The following is an 18,870-nucleotide window of genomic DNA, read 5'->3' as shown; positions in this document are numbered from 1 at the left end:
TGGTCACTCCTCCCTCTCCTGGTTCTGCTGGACACTTATAGTTTGTCAATAATTGACTTGCTTGATCAAAATCTGACAGTACTGTTCATAACTTCATCAAGTTTGACAAGGTCCTCAAAACTACTCGCAGCCCGACACCATGACACGGCCTAAACCTGACAGATTGTTGTATTACTGTTGTACCTCTCTCAAGAACGCTTCTTACATAGTGATAAAGATTTAAATTTTTCACTCCATCAGACCTGTTGACACTGATTTAGAGCTGTTCCTGTGTAATTTGACACATCCCAGCCTTTTATATCCCATTTATCTTCATTAAGAGAGGCTTTGACAGTCACCCTTCCACTAAGATTACATCTGATGACGCTTCTGATGCAGCTCTCAGGCTCTGTGTCTATTTTCTGCCTAAATGTTTAACAGGTCACTGTGAAGTGACGTAAGCAACTAAACAACCAACCAAACAAAAAGCTTATTCCTCTGAAACTTTCGGGGGCAAGAACTAGACTGACTGAGTGAAAAGGCAGCAAACGTCCAAAGAAAACGTTGAAAGACCTTCAGAGAGCTGAGAAATATTGCTCAGGGTCACTTTAGAAATCAGAAGTAATGAGGAAATGAGGGAGAGCTCCAGACTTTTGTTCAGTTCGGTAGGTTCTTTGGAAAGTCTTCTCTAAAATTATGGTTAAACATGTGACCTACAGTCTGACGTGCTGTGGTCAGTAAAAATAGAATCGTGCTATATAAATGCAATTAATTCAGAATAAAAACAATCTCACTGTGTTTTTTTTAGCTTTTATTACCACATCACACAAAGAAATGATTGAAAGGACAATCTGTTAAACATAACTGTGACATTTACATCATCAAGCGAGACAGAGTTTAATTCATTCATAAAAAACATCAGTGACAATATGTAAAGATAACATAAAATCAAACTTTTTGGATCAATCAACAATGTATTAAAGGATAACTTCTATAGAGAGTTATTAACAGATGGTATGATAAACAGGTAATATGATATTTATACATGATATACACGCTGAAGCTCAGTGAACTTCAAGTTTCATCCAGTCACACAGAAAGTTGTCCTCTTGGGATTTCTGTGAAGTTTCTGAAAGACAAAACATAAAAAAGAAATTTGATTCATGTGAATTGAAGCTGCTTTAATACAAACAGTAAAAACAAACGTCACATGCTGGTGGTTTGAAACCTGACGTGTGTTATTGTCACAAACTGACCAAAAATATTCCTGCTGTTTTAAAATAAAATGTAACTGTTGATTAAGACGTCAGGTAGCTCTCCTTTCTTTAACCTGGTCCTGTGAGAGAGTTTTCAGGACTTTGTTGACCAAACCAACACCAAGAGAATCATTTTCAAATGTAACAGTTTCTGTTGCATGTAGAAGAAATAAAAGAGCAGCTTTTCATACAGACAGAGCTTTAAAGAGTATCAAAGAGAAACCCATGCACTGTTACTGAACCACGCGAGTCACAGGTGAGGACTCTGTAATATCCTCTGCTGCTTCCCACAGGGAATTTTTAACTCTGATAATCTCAAAGGCAAAACAAAAGATTTTATAAGATCACCCAACGTTCATGAGACAGAGTTTAGGAAGTTTGACATTCACCTTGGTTTTATCCACATCCCTGGATTAGACGATCAGGGAAAAAACAACTTGTTTTCTATCTCGAGGTCGATGTATAAACTGGATCTTCGTGTGTCGTCTTGTATCATTTCCACTGAGGCAACACATTTCCATGGACCGTATTTATCATTTTTTAGGATTTTTTTTTGGTCAGTTAAAAATATTTAATCAAATTTTCATGTTTAAATATTTGAAATTATTTTTTTTTGTTTAAGAAGTCCAAACCGTTACCAAAATGATTTTATTGCCTCAACGTGACAGGATGTGGACTATGAACTCTGATCCAGAGCTTTGATATTCCAACTCCCAATGGACATAAAGCAGATTTCCATTTCTAACATGCTCTCAGTTTATATCACAGCTTGACTGATCCTGGGTTATTCTGCAGTCCTCAAATGTGGAAAATTGGCAAATGCAGGTAAAAGTTTCCCAAATGCAGGCTGCATATTAACTGTCAGTGGTCTGTGTACTAAAACGTTTTCTTCTCATTGGAAAATGAACAAAAAGGTTCAATAAAGCTCAGAAAACATGTTTGTCTGTCTGTGTGTGATGGAGATAACAGTCGAACATCTCCGCAGTCACCAGGCCACAAACACAAACACGTTACATTTGTTTTGTACTCACACTGACTAATCCACAGCCGCAGAGTCATTATGATGTTAAAGATGATGGTCTTGATGAAGATCACTCTGAGAGCCAGGATGGTCAGAGACATGAGGTTCACCTTTGGATCTGCAAACAGCACAATCAGAAAAATGTCAGCCAACAAACACAAACAGCTTCTTTCAATCCACCTGTTTAATCAGATCTAATACATACCTGGCTCCAAAACATCAACACATGGGCTGGGATCACCTGGAGCTGAAGAAAATCAAACAGATAAAAGTGGTAATTAGCTTCATTTCAAAGTAAATCTTCCTTTTGAGCAGGAATTTCAAATTTCACACTTATAGCAGAAACAACAAAATGTAGTCTGACAGTAAAATACATATATGTAGGTTTCTGTTAAGATTAATGTGTTATGTACACACGATACATAAAATGTTCTTATGCAAAAGTAGATTCAGTGGATTGGGGAATTACATATCAAAACAATCTGCTACTTAAATCCAAATGTGAATATCAAGCTTTTGATTGATGACACTTTTCTGAAGTATCAATGTTTTGTTTTTTTTTCCCAATTATGTCATTAATTATATGATGAAAAGAATTTGTATGAATTTCTTGATACTTACATTCACATTTCTCTGCATTTCCGCCTGGAAAAACCACCTGGTTGTACAGATCCAAGTTTGGTGATATTGCCACAGCTTTTGTCTCATTGAATTCCGAGCTATAATTCAAATGATGTGATGTTGCATTGTGTCTGCTGAACCCAGTTGCCAGGCACGCCGTATTGTCGCCTTCTCCCACTCTGAAATAGGATGGCTTGTACTCTGTCCCTGAAAAACACAAACGAACAACTCATGAACAAACTGGAATAACGTGGAATTATCTGCATTCGTCTCAAAACCTCTGATCACTTGTTGACCAAAGAAACGAGGTTTAATCCAAAGAGACGAGTTCACTCACAGACACACTGTGATCCAGACATGGTCAAAAACATCTGAGCTGCCAAGATCAAACTCATCAAAAGGATAATCAGAATGATGCTGCACTGTGTAAAACACGGTTTCTAAACTTAGTAAAACTCTGCTGATGGTATTTGTACAGTTTTCCATGTTATTAACACGAGAACACTTTCACTTAATGGCCTTTCCACAGGAGGTTTCTCATGTGGATTTCTCTTCATTTGGTCCACAGCAGGAATTTACTACTTCATCACAACACAATTACAACTTCAGGAAGCAGCTGTTGTGACTCACACGAGTGGACATATATATGTTGAAATTATTTATCTAATATTTTAAGTTAAATATATATTTTTTACCAGCGTTATAAAACATGCTACGTGAATCAGTCTTTTGTTTTAAAGTAACTTGTTTAAAGTGCATTCATGGTGTTTGGTGCAGTAGCTTCATAAAAACAAGTTATTTGTCTGTGTTGTAGTATTTAGTATCAAATAAATATAAATCTGTCCACAAATACTGTACTCAATTAAAATATTAAATTGGAGCTTTTTAGTTATGAGCGCCTGCTTGCTATGTATTTATACAAAAGTTTATTTAGTTTCAAAAATATTTTATACAGTGAGGTGAAATAATGGTCAGATATTACTTTATATTACATTAAGTGCAAAGTATTTCCTATTGAGATCATATATTTAACTCACTTCTGAATTCAGGGAAATGAAAAACATTTAATAATTTCAGTTATATTTCAGGTTATGCAGACGATCCACTTACTTGAGGATGAAATTAGTGTGATTCCTGATCCAAATATGACTTTGTAATTATTGTTATTCACACTGCAGCTAAACCAGTTACAAAAACCAGTGCAGCTCTTAACCATGTATATGTAAATAATACTAGTTTAGTAAATGTCTGTCATATTGTTTTACTTTACTGTAATATATCAGTAACATTACAAGCATGTTTGAGTTTTTGTTAATTGCTAACAGGATACAATTCTGGTAATAAAAAGCAACCTAACATAAAGTTAATGATTCAGAGATTGTGTTTGCCTCTGAGGTGCACGTCAGGAAAAACAACTGAGACAATGTTTAAAATCATCTCGCTGACTCACTTTGTTTGACCAAAAATTTGGTTCCATCACCAAATATGAGTTTAGAGGCTTCAGATTGCTTCACACATTGTTGTGGTGTTGGACAATTACTGCTCTTCACCACATACAGTTTATTTATTCTTTAAATATGAATCATGATTATAAGATCACTGTGTTTAATTTAGTGTAAGACTTTTGAAATGTGACAGAGGAAAAAGGTAAGAAATATAAGTTCAACATCAACACTGTCATTTGATGGGTGTGAAAACATTTGATTTAAAGAGTGTTTGGATCTAGTATGTTGCTTCTGTAACCATCAGAGTCACATCATTAAGTTAAAGTATAAACTAACGTGCGCTTAAACGTCTCACCAAGTATAATAACAGTACGTTTAATTTCAGACCCTACATGGAGCTCGAGCTGGATATTTTACTTGCTTCCTCTAAACAAGACGTCACCAACAGAGCATGTTTGGGACATGCAACGATAACAAATGTTCATGTTTGAAACTTACTCTTTCGTGATGAATCAGGATTTACGTTTGTTTACTGAGTTCTAATATTTTAGGATGTTCAAAAATGCTGAACATGTGTGAACAGAAAAATAATTTACTGATGGAAACTAATTTACATTTAACAACCGCACTGATACGACCACCCTAAACACTGCAGACAGATTATACGTAAACGCACTTACGTGACTGTACAGTAACTCTGACCCCAGAACCAAAAACCAGCTTGTTGTTATTACTGTTCACACAGTGAATCAGTGGCATTCAAAAACTCAAACACTCCGTGTTTCACTCAGCTTCTGGTTCTTTTGCTAAATAAATAAACACATTTTTCTGTGTTATATAAAATGTTTTCCATCATTACAACCTAAATCAGAAATTCAGAAACAATAGTTTGGTTTACAGTTTGTGTTTTGCTGACCTGGAAGAGTTTGTTTGATTTAAGTAACATCATCTGTCCAAACAAAGACTGCTGCTCCTGTTGTTCCATCATCGCTCATTAAAATCACTCAGGTCCCATCAAATTCATTCAAGTTAAAAAGACTCAGTCTGGACTGTTTGGGAGTCAGAGCTGAAGTTTCCTCTTTTTCTCCACATCACTACTTTATTTTGTTGCTGTAGAAGCTTTTTTCTGAATAACACTTTTTCACTCACTTGTTTGAACTCTCAGACGACTTCCTGAACCAAAAATCAGTTTCCAATTATTACTCTTCACACTATGAACAATCCAGCAACAAAAACCTGCGATTCACATGCAGCAGCAGCAGCAGTGGAGCCCAACAGACAACAAACTGATATTAACTGAGTCACTGATCATGTGTTTACTTTTTCCCTTTTCCCCATAATCTCTACAATTTCCTTTTGTTAATTATATATTTAATTAATCTAATTGGGTAAAAGATCCTTTGAGGTTTCAGGTAAAGTATCCAGTGTTTAAAAGAAAGAAGGAAAAATCAGCCAAATGAAACTGTGAATAAGGTGAAGCTGAACGAAGCTTAACTGAGGTTAAATGTATTTGTGTAATAAAAAACATGAAATAATAAATAACATTAAAAGTCTCGACCATGTAAGAAAATCCCAGCAGGTTGACTCTGTTCATCTGAGTTATATTTGTTTTCAAAGACTTATTTTTCATTACATTCACAGATTTTTGTGTGTGTGTGTGTGTGTGTGTGTGTGTGTGTGTGTGTGTCTGTGTGTCTGTGTGTGTGTGTGTGTGTGTGTGTGTGTGTGTGTGTGTGTGTGTCTGTGTGTCTGTGTGTGTGTGTGTGTGTGTGTGTGTGTGTGTGTGTGTGTGTGTGTGTCACTAAATGTGATAACAGAATTATCTTTAGGAAATTATAGGATGTTTTTGCTCATGTCATTTAAATCTAACATTAAAAGCCGGACAGAATAATAATATTTACATTTTTAAAGTTGCAGATGCTGATAACGTCTCTTCTGTCAAACATGTGAGATTGGTGAAGTCGTGATTATTTATAATTCTAACAGTGTGAGATTTACTAAACATCGAACGTTGATGTGCAGTTTTAATGAAGGGAAACTCTTACTCTGATGTATTTTCAGCTCAGTTCCTCGTCCAAAGATCAGCTTTCGTGTCCCATCATTCACACACTGACTTACTTCATCACAGAAACTGAACAGGTCAAAGTGTCACCTGCTGTTTATGGATCGAGGACATTTAAGTGCAGAAGTAGTCAGAACCAGTGTCTCTGGCCTGCTTAAACCTTAAAACCAAACATTAAGCTGTCATGTGAATGAAAAGCATTATTTAAGGACATTAGTTCACTCACTCATACCTCGCACCCTTAAAGCTGCACTTTGTAACCTAAATGATTATATAGATATACAGTGTTTGGACTCTTAGAATGAACAATAACTATCAAATTAAAATCAAATTAATAACTAATAACTTCTAATAACGCCTCGTTTTTCTTCTTCTCTTGCAGTAAACACGACTCACTCACTGTCAGAGAGGATGAGTTTCATTCCAGATCCAAACTGTAGTTTTTCATCAGCTGATGAGAAGACTGATCAGTAACTTATCTACACCTTACAGGACGTTTGTGTTCAGTGTCATTTTTCTCTTTGCATGTTTTTAGATAAATGATCTTATTTAAAAATGATTATTTACTAAAAATCATATTCCAAATGTAAAATGAGAAGTGTTCAGTGATGTTTGTTTGTTTCATAAACCTACTTTTCTCTATTTTCAGCTCGGTTCCGTCTCCAAACACGAGTTTTCCCGTCCCATCGTTCACACAGTGAAACACTTCTTAACTTAAACTCAGTAATCAGCTGACATCTTCACAGTAACTAATAACATATATAATTACAAGAGTAATGATATTAACAGCTAAGCACGTAGGATCAGTCGTGTATTTACCTCAAATTTAACCTAAAAGACTGAAACTCAGTGATCATAATCTTATTCATCAACTTTGGTTTGCAGATGAAGCTGATCGTTTCAAGATTATTTTGGGTTGTTGAAATATTAACTTGTAAAATCTCTTAAGAATACAATAAATACAATTACTCCGTGTTGTGCTGACAAACTGTGGCTCTGTAACAGACGTATTAAAGTGTAATGATGTTCAAGAAGACGTCAGGACAAAAGAAAAACGGTTTCAAAGACAGAAAGGACCATTTAGTTCTGAGTCATGATTAATAAATGATAAATGGCTCACGAGTTTGAATAACCAGCCTGGTTCCACCTCCAAAGCGGAGTTTTCTGCCTCCAGAGTCAGTCACACTGCACGCTGCTGCAAACCAAAAACCTGAACTACAAAACTGCATTTGGTGTAAACGGTTTGTTTGTGACAATAACTGCTGATAACTCAGTGAAGTGTTTCTTACATATAAACTCAAGTTTCATGCATTCAGTCATGAAATTATGAAATTTTGTCCAACAACTTTCTTGAACACATGAAACTATTGTAATGTTTCTTTTAAGTAACTGCAGGCACTTTACATTTACTGCTGAATTATGACTTTTTTCAATGGTTGGAGTTTAAAGCATGTTTTTGTGTGTAATGTTGTAGAGTTAATCTGAATGATTGTTCCGCTGTAATGTTGTGACTGATAACTTCTATACACCATCTTTGGATTATGAATAAAACGAGCTTACAGGCATCAACTGTGAGTTTGGTTTAAGAAAACAAAACCCCAACAAAGTAAATCACATCTGCATCTGATGACAATAATTCACCAGCTGACGTTACAATAACAGCTGACCTCACTTTTATTTAAGGCTGAAGGTTAATGTAGTAAAACTACCTTCAGCCCCATCTACAGTTCAGACTTACTGGTTTCTACATGCAGAGTTGTTCCAGTGCTGAACAGGAGCTTAACGCCGTCATTCACACACTGAGAACAGACTCAGCAAAAACCAGTGAGGACTCAGCGAGGGGCGAAATACATGAAACCAGTTTAAGGCTGGACTTTTGTTCCTGTGTTTATAAAGGATTTAAAGCGACTGGAAATAAAAAACACATATTGTTACCATAAGGTAGACGTGGCAGACACAATGTAACTGTAATTACCAAGGTTACCAAAGGTACAGTCTCCATAGTCAACTCCTTTGGTTAAACAGATGGACTTACTGAAGCCTTCACCACAGGTGAGTTTCTAAAGCCCAGAGTCAGTCACACACTCAGAGACTGAAACAGCACCATGAAGTGTGATACATGTAGGGGCCCGGTGAAGAATAACCACAGAGACATGTTTCTGATGTCAGTCATAGTGATTTAGTTCATCATGTTTTTGAATTATATTATGTGATATTTATTCTCCTGTGAGAACACCATCTGACCATGATGAGGTCAGACTTCATAAAAAAACATAAAGTTATTCCTTTTATTTTTACATGATTTCATTTTAGTTGTTTTGATGGCTCAGCAGGAGAACAGCGAAAGAAATTAGGATTTATTTTAAGTCTTCTTTCTCCAAACAAACAGACTGGTTCGTCTTACACGCTTGACTCAATGTGTTTTGGAGTCAATTAATAAAAAAACTGTTTTTTATTAAAATGTTTTTGTTTTTAAATCTCAGAGTTAAACTGATTCTGTTAACAGCTGTTTAAATGTTCTGACGTGTGGCACGTTAAAACTACACGTGACTTTTATAAATCATTCTTTTCCAACTGAATCAAACTCCAACGCTGTCATCAATAAACTGTATTATATATCTGGAATATTTGAATCCGACTCACTGCTGTTTACAGTCAGCTTAGTTCCTTTTCCAAAGAGAAGTTTCCAGTTTGCTCCTGAGGCAGTCGCACTGTAGAGCTGATCTCAGCATTAACTGGAGTCAGAATCAAATCACTGATGATGGGACAACTTTGGCGTTTTGAACACTTTGTTACTTTTAGTAAGTTTTTTTATCTGTGAGACAGTGAAGAGTAACAACATGCAGATGTTCTAGAAACAGACTTTGTGTCTACTTTTACTTCACAGATATCTGTGGACTGCTGGTATAAATGGGGATAGTTAGCTGAGAAACGTCCGCTGTATCATTTCTGTTCCCTAAATAAAAACAACTTACTTGATTCAGTTCTAACTTTTGTGCCCAAACCAAAGACGACTCTGGAGTTTCCGTAGCCAGTCACACAACAAAAAACACAATCACACAAACTGACTTCAGTTAAATGCATTTCCTGAGTGCACATGCCCACAAACAACATATTAACTTATTCATAAAACATCTTTGGCTAATAATATTTTACTTTTTATTTTATTTTTTTACCAAATTTGGCTTAAAATGAAATATTAATATATATAAAAATATAAGAGTAGCCAAAATCTACACGTGACAGTTATATGCAGGTCAGAGTGTGATGACGTGTATGTCAGGTAAACATTAACAACATAAGTGATAATTACAGAACTGAAAGTTTAAAGTTTCTGTCCAAATAAGTAAAAGACAAACTCAGATGTTTACAAACACTCACCCGACTGAACTATGAGTTTACTACCAGAACCAAAGACCAGCTTGTTTCCATAGTTCTTCACACAGTAACACTAACAGTGACATAAACCTAAGAGATAAGCTCTGACACAGAAACTAAAATTAGTGCTGATGAAATGTGGAATAATCCAAAATGCAGCAATAATTTTCCATGTTTGGACTAACCTGGTTTTTATTACTAACTGTGGTTTGATTTAACGAACTGCTGGTAATAATTCCACTTACTGTCCATCACCGTCATTTTTATGCCGTTCCCGAAAACTATTTTCCAGCTCCCCGTCCCAGTCACACAGTGTGTGTGCGCTCAGCAAAAACGACCTGAGAAGGTCGTCGTCTGTAAGAAGCTGTGCGCTAATCAGTAAAGAACTGCTAGATTATTAGATTATTGGTTTGTGGTAATTTATGTGTTATGTTTTTTATCTTTATAGTTAAAAACCTCAACATAACTAATTATAACATGAAGAATATCATTAAACTGCAAACACATACAGAGGCTGAACTGTGTTTGCACAGATGTGAACAGTTACAGTATTACAGCCATGTGCCTGCTGGGTTTCTCTCTGTGTGTGATTGTAGGGTCTGCCTTACAGTATGAAGCACCCTGAGGTGACTGTAGTTGTGATTTGATGCTGTATAAATAAAACTGAATTGAAAATTGAATCATTACAAGAACTGTGTTTGTGACTAATAATAATAATAATAGTGTAACATTGTTTGGGATGTGAAAAAGGACTTACTGGAGCTAACTGTCAGTGTAATGCCAGAACCAAAGCTGAGTTTGGATGATCCAGAGAACGTCACACTGTGACCGCTGTCAGCACTTAAACCCAGAGCTGCAGGTGAGCGTGAGTGAACGTCTTCACCTTTAAAGGTGTTTAAATAAATCATGAACGTCTTGATTAATCGAACTGCAAAATGAGTAAAATCAGTTGATTTAAAGTCATTGTCGAAAACGCCACATAAAGGACTCACTTGGTGTTTAGTTGTTGCAACACGTGTAACTACTTAGGTAACTAAAGTACATGAAAATTATTTTTAAGTCCGATACTTAATATTTACTAAAGTTACTCACTGGTTACTATGGTTACTTTGGTCGTCCCTCCAGCTCACACAGTGGAGGCAACATGAACGTTTACCCACAGCAACGATGGGCAGACAAGTGAAAACTTTGTCTGGACGTCATGTGTGTATTTTATATATTGTTGTTTTATTGCTGCTTCTCAAACAACTATTTAGCAAATTTGTTTAATCAAACTAACAGAACAGCAAAAATTTAAACTGCACTTACTGGAACTGACGGACAGTTTAATGCCAGAACCAAACAGGAGTCTGACGCCTCCAGTCACACTTGGAGAAATGCTACCACATAAACTCATAGCTGACACATGGAAGAGCAACAGGTAGTGAACACGTGCAGCATGTTTCTGAATCTGAAAATATTTCCAGTATTTGAAAATGATTAAAACTTTAACACGGGTCCGTTTTGAGTTGGGCTGCAGTTCTTCCAGATAATGATTGAAACATCTAAACTGCTCTGCTTTTCTAACTGTGGTGTCATAGCTGAAGGTGATGTAATGGTCATTAGTGCTCTGATTAAGGACTTCATGTTAAGTATTGGTATTAAATCAAAAAGCTGTTTTTATTCACAAATCAACAAGTAGCTGTAACTGCTGTGGGCAGTGTTTCAGTCCTGCACTGAGCTCTCCTTCTCAGGATTTCACAGTTTCATCACTTTAACAAATGTACAGTACGCATGTTACAGGAAACAGTAAATATATTGTTTATATATTATTTGAATTATTTGGATACTCACTGGCTTCAGTGATTAATTTAACACCAGCCCCAAAGAATAACCTCCAGCTTGCTCCAGTAGCAGTCACACAGTCGCTCCTCTCACACAAATAAGTGATCGACAGTGATGAACACTGAAGTCGTGATCTGTGAGCTGCATATATGGAAAAGCTCAACATGGACGCACAACATCACCAGTACAAAAGATACCAGTGTAAGTGCACCAGTATCACGTATCCAATGCTCAGATAATAAATGTGTTTTTCCCAAATGTCAGTTTTTAGGTTTGTGAGCAGCAGTCAGAGAGGATGTGCTCCAGGCTGTACGTGCACCACTGCTCTAATCCAAACTTACACTTTTATAATCTGTCATTTACTATAAAAGCACTTTGAGCTCTGCTGAAAAGCCCAAACAGAAACGACATCTTTGTGTGGACGCAACGGTTAAAAACAGCTGAATGTATCAAAGGGCTGACTCACAGGGAGCTCGTTTAGCATGTTATTATCTCATATTTCACACAGTGTCAAAGTACAAACTGACACTCACTGCTTTGTAGAGAAACTTTGGTTCCTTCTCCAAAGATCAATTTGAAGTTTCCTGATCCAGAAGTCACACAGTGGATCTGAGCTCAACACAAACTGGCTGCCACTGCTCACATGTGTGTGACAACACAACAACAGCTAATCTATACGTGGTTTTTCTAAAAGTAAATGTGAACAAAGACTTGTGATGTCCACTTATACAGGACATGCTGATTATCTGTTGGAATGCAAAATGAATTTACTCAACTATAAATTTGAGTTTTTACTTGAACTGTTCTTTCAATAACCATATTTTAGAGGAAAATATTGGTTTTATAGGAGCTTTAATTATTTTAAATCTAAAGATGCAAAATAAAAACAGTTGAACATGATGAAGTTTGTCTGTACAAAGAAGGAACGATGAGATTTTCCCACCTGATTGTCTTTTCAGAGTGACTGTGACTGCTTTACAGTCAGACTGAGCAACACTGTTGGAGGGTTTATTATTTGATTTTATGCACTTGATGTATAACAGAAATGATACTCACACATTTCAACAGTCAGCCGAGTTCCCTCGCCAAAAACTATTTTTCTGTTTCCACTTCCAGTCACACAGTGCGCCGACGCTCAACAACAACTACGAGCTCACAGTTTCATGTGTCAGGACACGTGTGTGTGTTTCCCCTGATGTCTGATACATTTAGTTGATATTTGGACTCTCACAAATAATTATTCACTGAATGATCAAACAGTTTGTTAACATGAAACACTGCAGCAGCTGATTGTCACGTTAATTCTAAATGTTTGACACAGCAGCTGTTTACCACACAGAGATACTCACTCGTTTCTACCATTAGTTTGGTTCCTGTGCCAAAGACCAGTTTGTAGCTTCCAGTCAGAGACGCACAGTGAAAGATATCAGCACAACTCCACGCAGAGACGGCTCAAACAGAGCCACAGTTGTCTGTGTAACATATATCGACATATAGACTTTAAAACTTTACTGACAGACTGAACAATTTTACTTGTTAAAATTTACCAGTGAAAATTCAGGTAATAAAAATGATAAAAAGTAAAATATAAAACTTTCATTGTGTCCTTCACAGAACGTTGATTTTGTTATAGAAGTTTAAATCATTAGGATTGGACGTTAAAGTCACTGCGATTAACATTTATAAAAATTGTTGTTTCATTATTTGATTTTTATCAGCGTAAAGCGCATCGTCATTATATTCAGTTTATTCTGATCATGGTTTATTGTACTGGTCTTACTGGTTTCAGTGTTCAGTCTGATCCCTGCTCCAAAGACGAGCTTGTTGTTTCTGTTTTCCACACAATAAGAAACACAAACTCACAGTGACAGAGCTGCTGTCATCCAGCACACCAGATAACATAATAAATAAATAGAAAATATACGTTAAACCTTTGAATTTCATGATGGATCTTTTTATATCTTTGCAAATCTGCAGTTGAAGGTTTTGCATTTCTAATAAAAGACTTAACTGTTAAAAAAGAACAGAACTCTGAAGATTTCATTTCACTTAATAATAAATGAACTACTGAAATATTAAAGTGATATGTGTTGAATAACGTGTATATTATGTGTGGCTGATGGAGTTTGGCCGGTCAGACTCACGTGTTTGACCCACAGAACAAAGACATCCATCATTGTTCTCATTCACATGCAGCGAACATGTTTGGAGCTCAAACCATTTAAACATCGTTTGTATTAAGTTTCTGTTTGTCTGAATCCTCAGGATTTCTTTTTCAGTGACGGAGTTTCACAAAAGCTGACTTTCCTCCTACTGTAAACATTTATATATGTGATATATTTAATCATATGGACACTAATGATACCAAGTAACCTTAAGATTAAAATGAATTCAACTTACTGGCAGCAACATGTAGCTTTGTGCCTCCTCCAAAAATCATCCTATTAACATTCACACAGTTCAAAGCGCCAGTGCAGAAACGCTGCTGAGATGGACCCCTGAAGCACAAATATATTTTTCAAATATTTCAATCAACTCTCATTAAATCATCATGTTAATCATTGTCTGTGCTTCTTTAAAAGAATCCCCATGGTAACGATGTTACTGATAAACGAACTGGACTTTTCTTTGGTTCCACAGAAAAGCTGAATTGCGGTCTGACTTTCTTTGTACCATTTTTCAGCCCCTGAATATTGATTTGAATTCATATCATTACTTACAGGTTTCAACGACTAATCTGGTTCCTCCTCCAAACAACATCTTATATCCAGCATTCACACAACATGAAGCTTCACAGCACAAACCTGGATCAGAGAACTTACTGGTTTCAATGGTTAATCTGGTTCCCTTTCCAAACATTAGCTTAAATCCACCATCCTTCACACAACATGTCGACCCTCAACACAAACTCAGCACTGCTGTTTATTAGTTATGGTTTTACTTCTTCAGTGTTTCTGTCAGGCTGGTCTAATATTAAAGTGCTGTGCTCGTATTTACTGATGTCAATGTTTAATCTGTTTATTTCTGTAGAACTAAAAGAGTTAAAATTCTCGTTTTTAGGATCTTTTGTTTCCACACGTATCTAAAGACTGACGATTTTCAAAATAAAAGTAGTACATAAGCCTGACATTTACTGAATCAGTTCCACATACGCACGTCTTTCATATGAAAACAACAGTGTGCTCTGTACTTACTGGGTTCCACAGTTAGTTTGGTTCCAGTTCCAAATATAAGCTTAACTCCACCACCGTCCTTCACACAACAGGAAGACCCACAACACAAACTCAGCACCGACTCTGAGTCCTCTCAGAAAGATAAAAACTCATATAATTGATGTGATTACAAGCTGGTTGTGTTTTTTATGTTAACAATTGATTATTGAGCCTTAATTGATTATTAATATTGAGACCAAATAACTGGAAATGTTTTTGTTTTTTTTCTAAGAGCTCTTTACGTCTTGCATTTGTGACTTGCTGACACGAGTCGATCTTTGTTTGATACTCACTGCTCTCCACAGTCAGCTCGACTCCCTTTCCAAACATGATTTTCCAGTTTGAGGAAGTAGTCACACAGTTCAAATCATCTCAACAATAACTGGAGCTATAAAAGCATGCATGTTTAAATCTAGAAGAAATATACATATATATTGAATTAAAATGTATTATTAATCAGTTATAAATGTGTGACGTACAGTCAGACGGGTCCTGGATAATGAAACTAGAGGATTACAGTGAATCATACTCACACAAATCAACAGAAAGCCGAGTTCCCTCAGCAAAAAGTATTCTTTGGTTTCCAGTCACACAGTGCAGCTCCCCTCAACAATAACTCTGACACGGTTTCATTTCAGGATTTCAATTTGCATTTGTGTTAGTAGATATTTAAGTCTGAATTCGAAATATCCAATGAGAGGTGAAACAAGCAGTAATAAATGAGAGAACAGGGCGATAGAAACATGGCTCCTATTTTGTGTCGTCCTCCGAACTTATTACTAGAAAACAGGAAGCTGCTGCGTGAATAATCACATGTTTGAATATTTCGTTTTAGTTCATTTTGAATTCAAACTGGACTTACTGGCTTCAACGTTCAGCCTAGTTCCCGACCCAAAGATGAGCTTGTTTCCAGTATACACACAACAGGAAACACCTCTACACAAACTCTACACAACTAACAGTGCTGCCGCTCATATTATTAATTCATCTGACTCATCTGAATAAATAACACAGTTGTTGATATTGTAAAATAATGTAATTTAAGGCAGAAAGTTCATTATGAAGTTCCTGTGTGTAATTATTATGGAAGCATTTTCAGAAAAACTGAACTGTAAAAAAGTCTTTTTAAACTTTTACGCTCCAAAATTTAGAGAATCAGTGAAAACCAAACAGACTGAAGCTCCACAGCAACCATGGTGTCACACACAGTTCGTACTGTGACCAGTGAACCAGAGCCAGGAGCCAAAAGCTGAACCTGGAGTTCAGACTAAATCACATTTGACTTTTTCTGGTTGTTTTGTGTGAAACAGCAAAGGTCGAACTTCAGCCTGACGTTTCTCAGAGTCTGTTTTATTATTTCATTGTTCGTTTGTATCCTAATATAGTGATGATTTGATAAAAAACAACTTTACTTATATTACTTACTGGTTTCAATGGTTAATCTGGTTCCCTTTCCAAACATTAGCTTATATCCACCTCCTCCAGTCACACAATGAAGAACTTCATAACACAAACGTCTCCAATGATTCATGTTGAAAGATTAAATCACTGTTTGGCAGGATTGCAGGTTTCTGGCTACACACCATTCTTCTTAACTTATTCTTATTTTATGCCACTTTGATCTACTGTCTGCATATCATTGGCTTTCAAATGATAAATGATCTGCATCAGTTCCACATACGCACGTTTTTCATATGAAAACAACAGTGTGCTCTGTACTTACTGGGTTCCACAGTTAGTTTGGTTCCAGTTCCAAATATAAGCTTAAACCCAGCAGCATCCTTCACACAACAGGAAGACCCACAACACAAACTCAGCACCGACTGGGTTCAATGGTTAATCAACATGTTTTGTATTATTTCCTTTATGACTGAGTGATTTGTTTTCATTCAGAATAAATTGATAACATTGGCAACATATGTTTGTATAATTATTAAATATTAATTAATAGTTAAAATTAAAATTATTAAAATGATTAATTTCTTAAGAAAATGACCCATTAAATACTATATATGCTGTTTATATGCAAGTTTTACTCTGAGCTGTGTTTTTCTTTGGTTTCCAGCTGTTTAAAAATATTTCGTTCTCATTTCAACACTGATCATAATTAATATCATTACTCACTGGGTTCAATGGTTAATCTGCTTCCACTTCCAAATGTCACCTTAGCTGCAGCAAAAGTCACACAGCATGAAACTCCATAACACCAACCTGACACTGAGTCGTGCTGAACTTTGGAAAACATGAATTTCGTATTTGACAATTTTCTCTTTAAATAACTATTTTATGAGAAAAATGATCTGCTATGTTATTTTCATAGTATTAACATGGCATTGATTCATCCTTCGTACAGGTATCTATGTGATGAAATTAAAAGTATTACTGAATATTTCTTCACTCTATGATGGTTTAATGAGACTCAGATGAGGCAATAGAGCATCACTGCCATTGTCCATTTAAATTCACACATTTAATGTCTTATATTGCTTTTAATACTTACAGGATTCAACAATTAATCTGGTTCCACTTCCAAAGGTGATCTTATTCCCACCACTAACAGTCACACAGCACACAGCTCCATGCCACAAACCTCAGCTGTGATCATCTCAAACAAACTATCAGGAAAACACGAAGACACAAGCCAGCATCGCCAAACTAACCAGAACAGTTATTAACATATAAATTCTGATGTTTAGTGTAAATCTGATATGCAACACTGTGTTGTTTTCCATACTGAATACAGGAATTCTTAGTTAATGTCTTTGAATGACAAAGACAACATAGCAGTAGTTACATCGTTTCCCCTGATTTCTGTCAAACAGCCATATTTTATCAGTATTCACATATTCAGTCTATTCTGTCTGTTTGTGTTTCTTTTATTTGTCAGTTTTATAATCCTGTTCCTCATTTTCATCACTGTTCATCACACATTAATTAAATTAATGTGAACAACAATATTTGCTGCTACTGTTGCCTTATATGACCTTTATTTAAACACTTACTTGGATTAACGGTTAATCTGGTTCCCCGTCCAAAGATGATCTTATTAGCAACATTCACACAGCATGAAGCCCCATAACACAAACTAACACAAACTAACACAAACTAACACAAACTAACACAAACACTGGGTAACTGAATTTTTCACCATTAATAATCACACTGTTCGATGCTCTTTTCTAAGACACAGATATACATTCATTCTTAATTAGTGTCTATTTTTTAAAAGGTTTCTGCTTCTATTTTAGAGATGCAGGTTTCTAACGTCCCAGCATAATTTATCTTCACTTAATCTTAATTTTATTTTATTTTATAACAGTCAGTTCTTCTGCTGTGGTTGTTCAAACACACACATTATGCAGATGTGTGATTTGAGGGTTGTTTTTAAAAGTAAAAAGTCTTTCAGTAACCATAAAGACTATTCTATGACTATTCTGTCATCAGGTGGCAGCGCTGCACTGAACTGTTTCATGTTTTCTTTTTCGTTTTTGTTCATTTGCTGTTGATTTGACAAACATGTTGAGACTGAATCCTCTAATATTCATAATCACAGATTTTCAATCAGTGTGTTTCTGAAGTTAATTTAAACCTTTTCTCATCAACATCTAGCATAACATAAAATACTAAGACTTACTTGGATTAATAGTTAATCTGGTTCCGCGTCCAAAGACGATCTTATTAGCAGCATTCACACAATGAGAAGCCCCAGTACACAAACTCAGCATTGAATAACGGAGCTAAACTGCACTTTAAAAGCACATTTTTTACAGCTGATAATTATTATTCATCTTGTTTTTTAAGCAACAAATATATTTTAATTCTTAAATTTGGTCTTTTTAAATGTTTCTGACGGGATTTTTCTAGATTTGTTCATTTTATTCTTACTGTTCTTGGGTTTTTGTTTTTAAGTAAAACACATCATCATAATACTCACTGGGTTCAATGGTTAAACTGGTTCCACTTCCAAACATTAGCTTTGTTCGACTGCCATCATTCACACAGCACGAAGGCCTTCAACACAAACTCAGCAACCTTCTGTTAATATACGTGTGATGTGATTTAAACTGTTACA

At 35.8% G+C, this 18,870-nt stretch overlaps 1 protein-coding gene across 1 annotated transcript in view; it reads right to left on the bottom strand.

The window, feature by feature from the left end:
* Positions 1-801: 801 nt before the first annotated feature.
* The window catches only part of LOC146647361 (T cell receptor alpha chain MC.7.G5), a 71,964-nt gene continuing 53,895 nt past the window's right edge, over positions 802-18,870 (bottom strand). The window contains exons 5-8 of the mRNA XM_085388982.1: positions 2,878-3,084; positions 2,462-2,503; positions 2,267-2,374; positions 802-1,108 (exon numbers count right to left, since the gene is read on the bottom strand). Of these exons, the coding sequence (XP_085245108.1) occupies positions 1,107-1,108; positions 2,267-2,374; positions 2,462-2,503; positions 2,878-3,084 (359 nt within the window). The 3' untranslated portion in view covers positions 802-1,106. The remainder of the gene's footprint in view (positions 1,109-2,266; positions 2,375-2,461; positions 2,504-2,877; positions 3,085-18,870) is intronic.

Source organism: Rhamphochromis longiceps, linkage group LG18 (genome assembly GCF_057381845.1).
Source record: "Rhamphochromis longiceps isolate RC_006_pf linkage group LG18, R_longiceps_female_GT1.1, whole genome shotgun sequence".
Lineage (NCBI taxonomy): Eukaryota > Metazoa > Chordata > Actinopteri > Cichliformes > Cichlidae > Rhamphochromis > Rhamphochromis longiceps.
The sequence above is the reverse complement of the archived record's forward strand: the minus strand, read 5'-3'. Positions and strand labels throughout refer to the sequence as shown.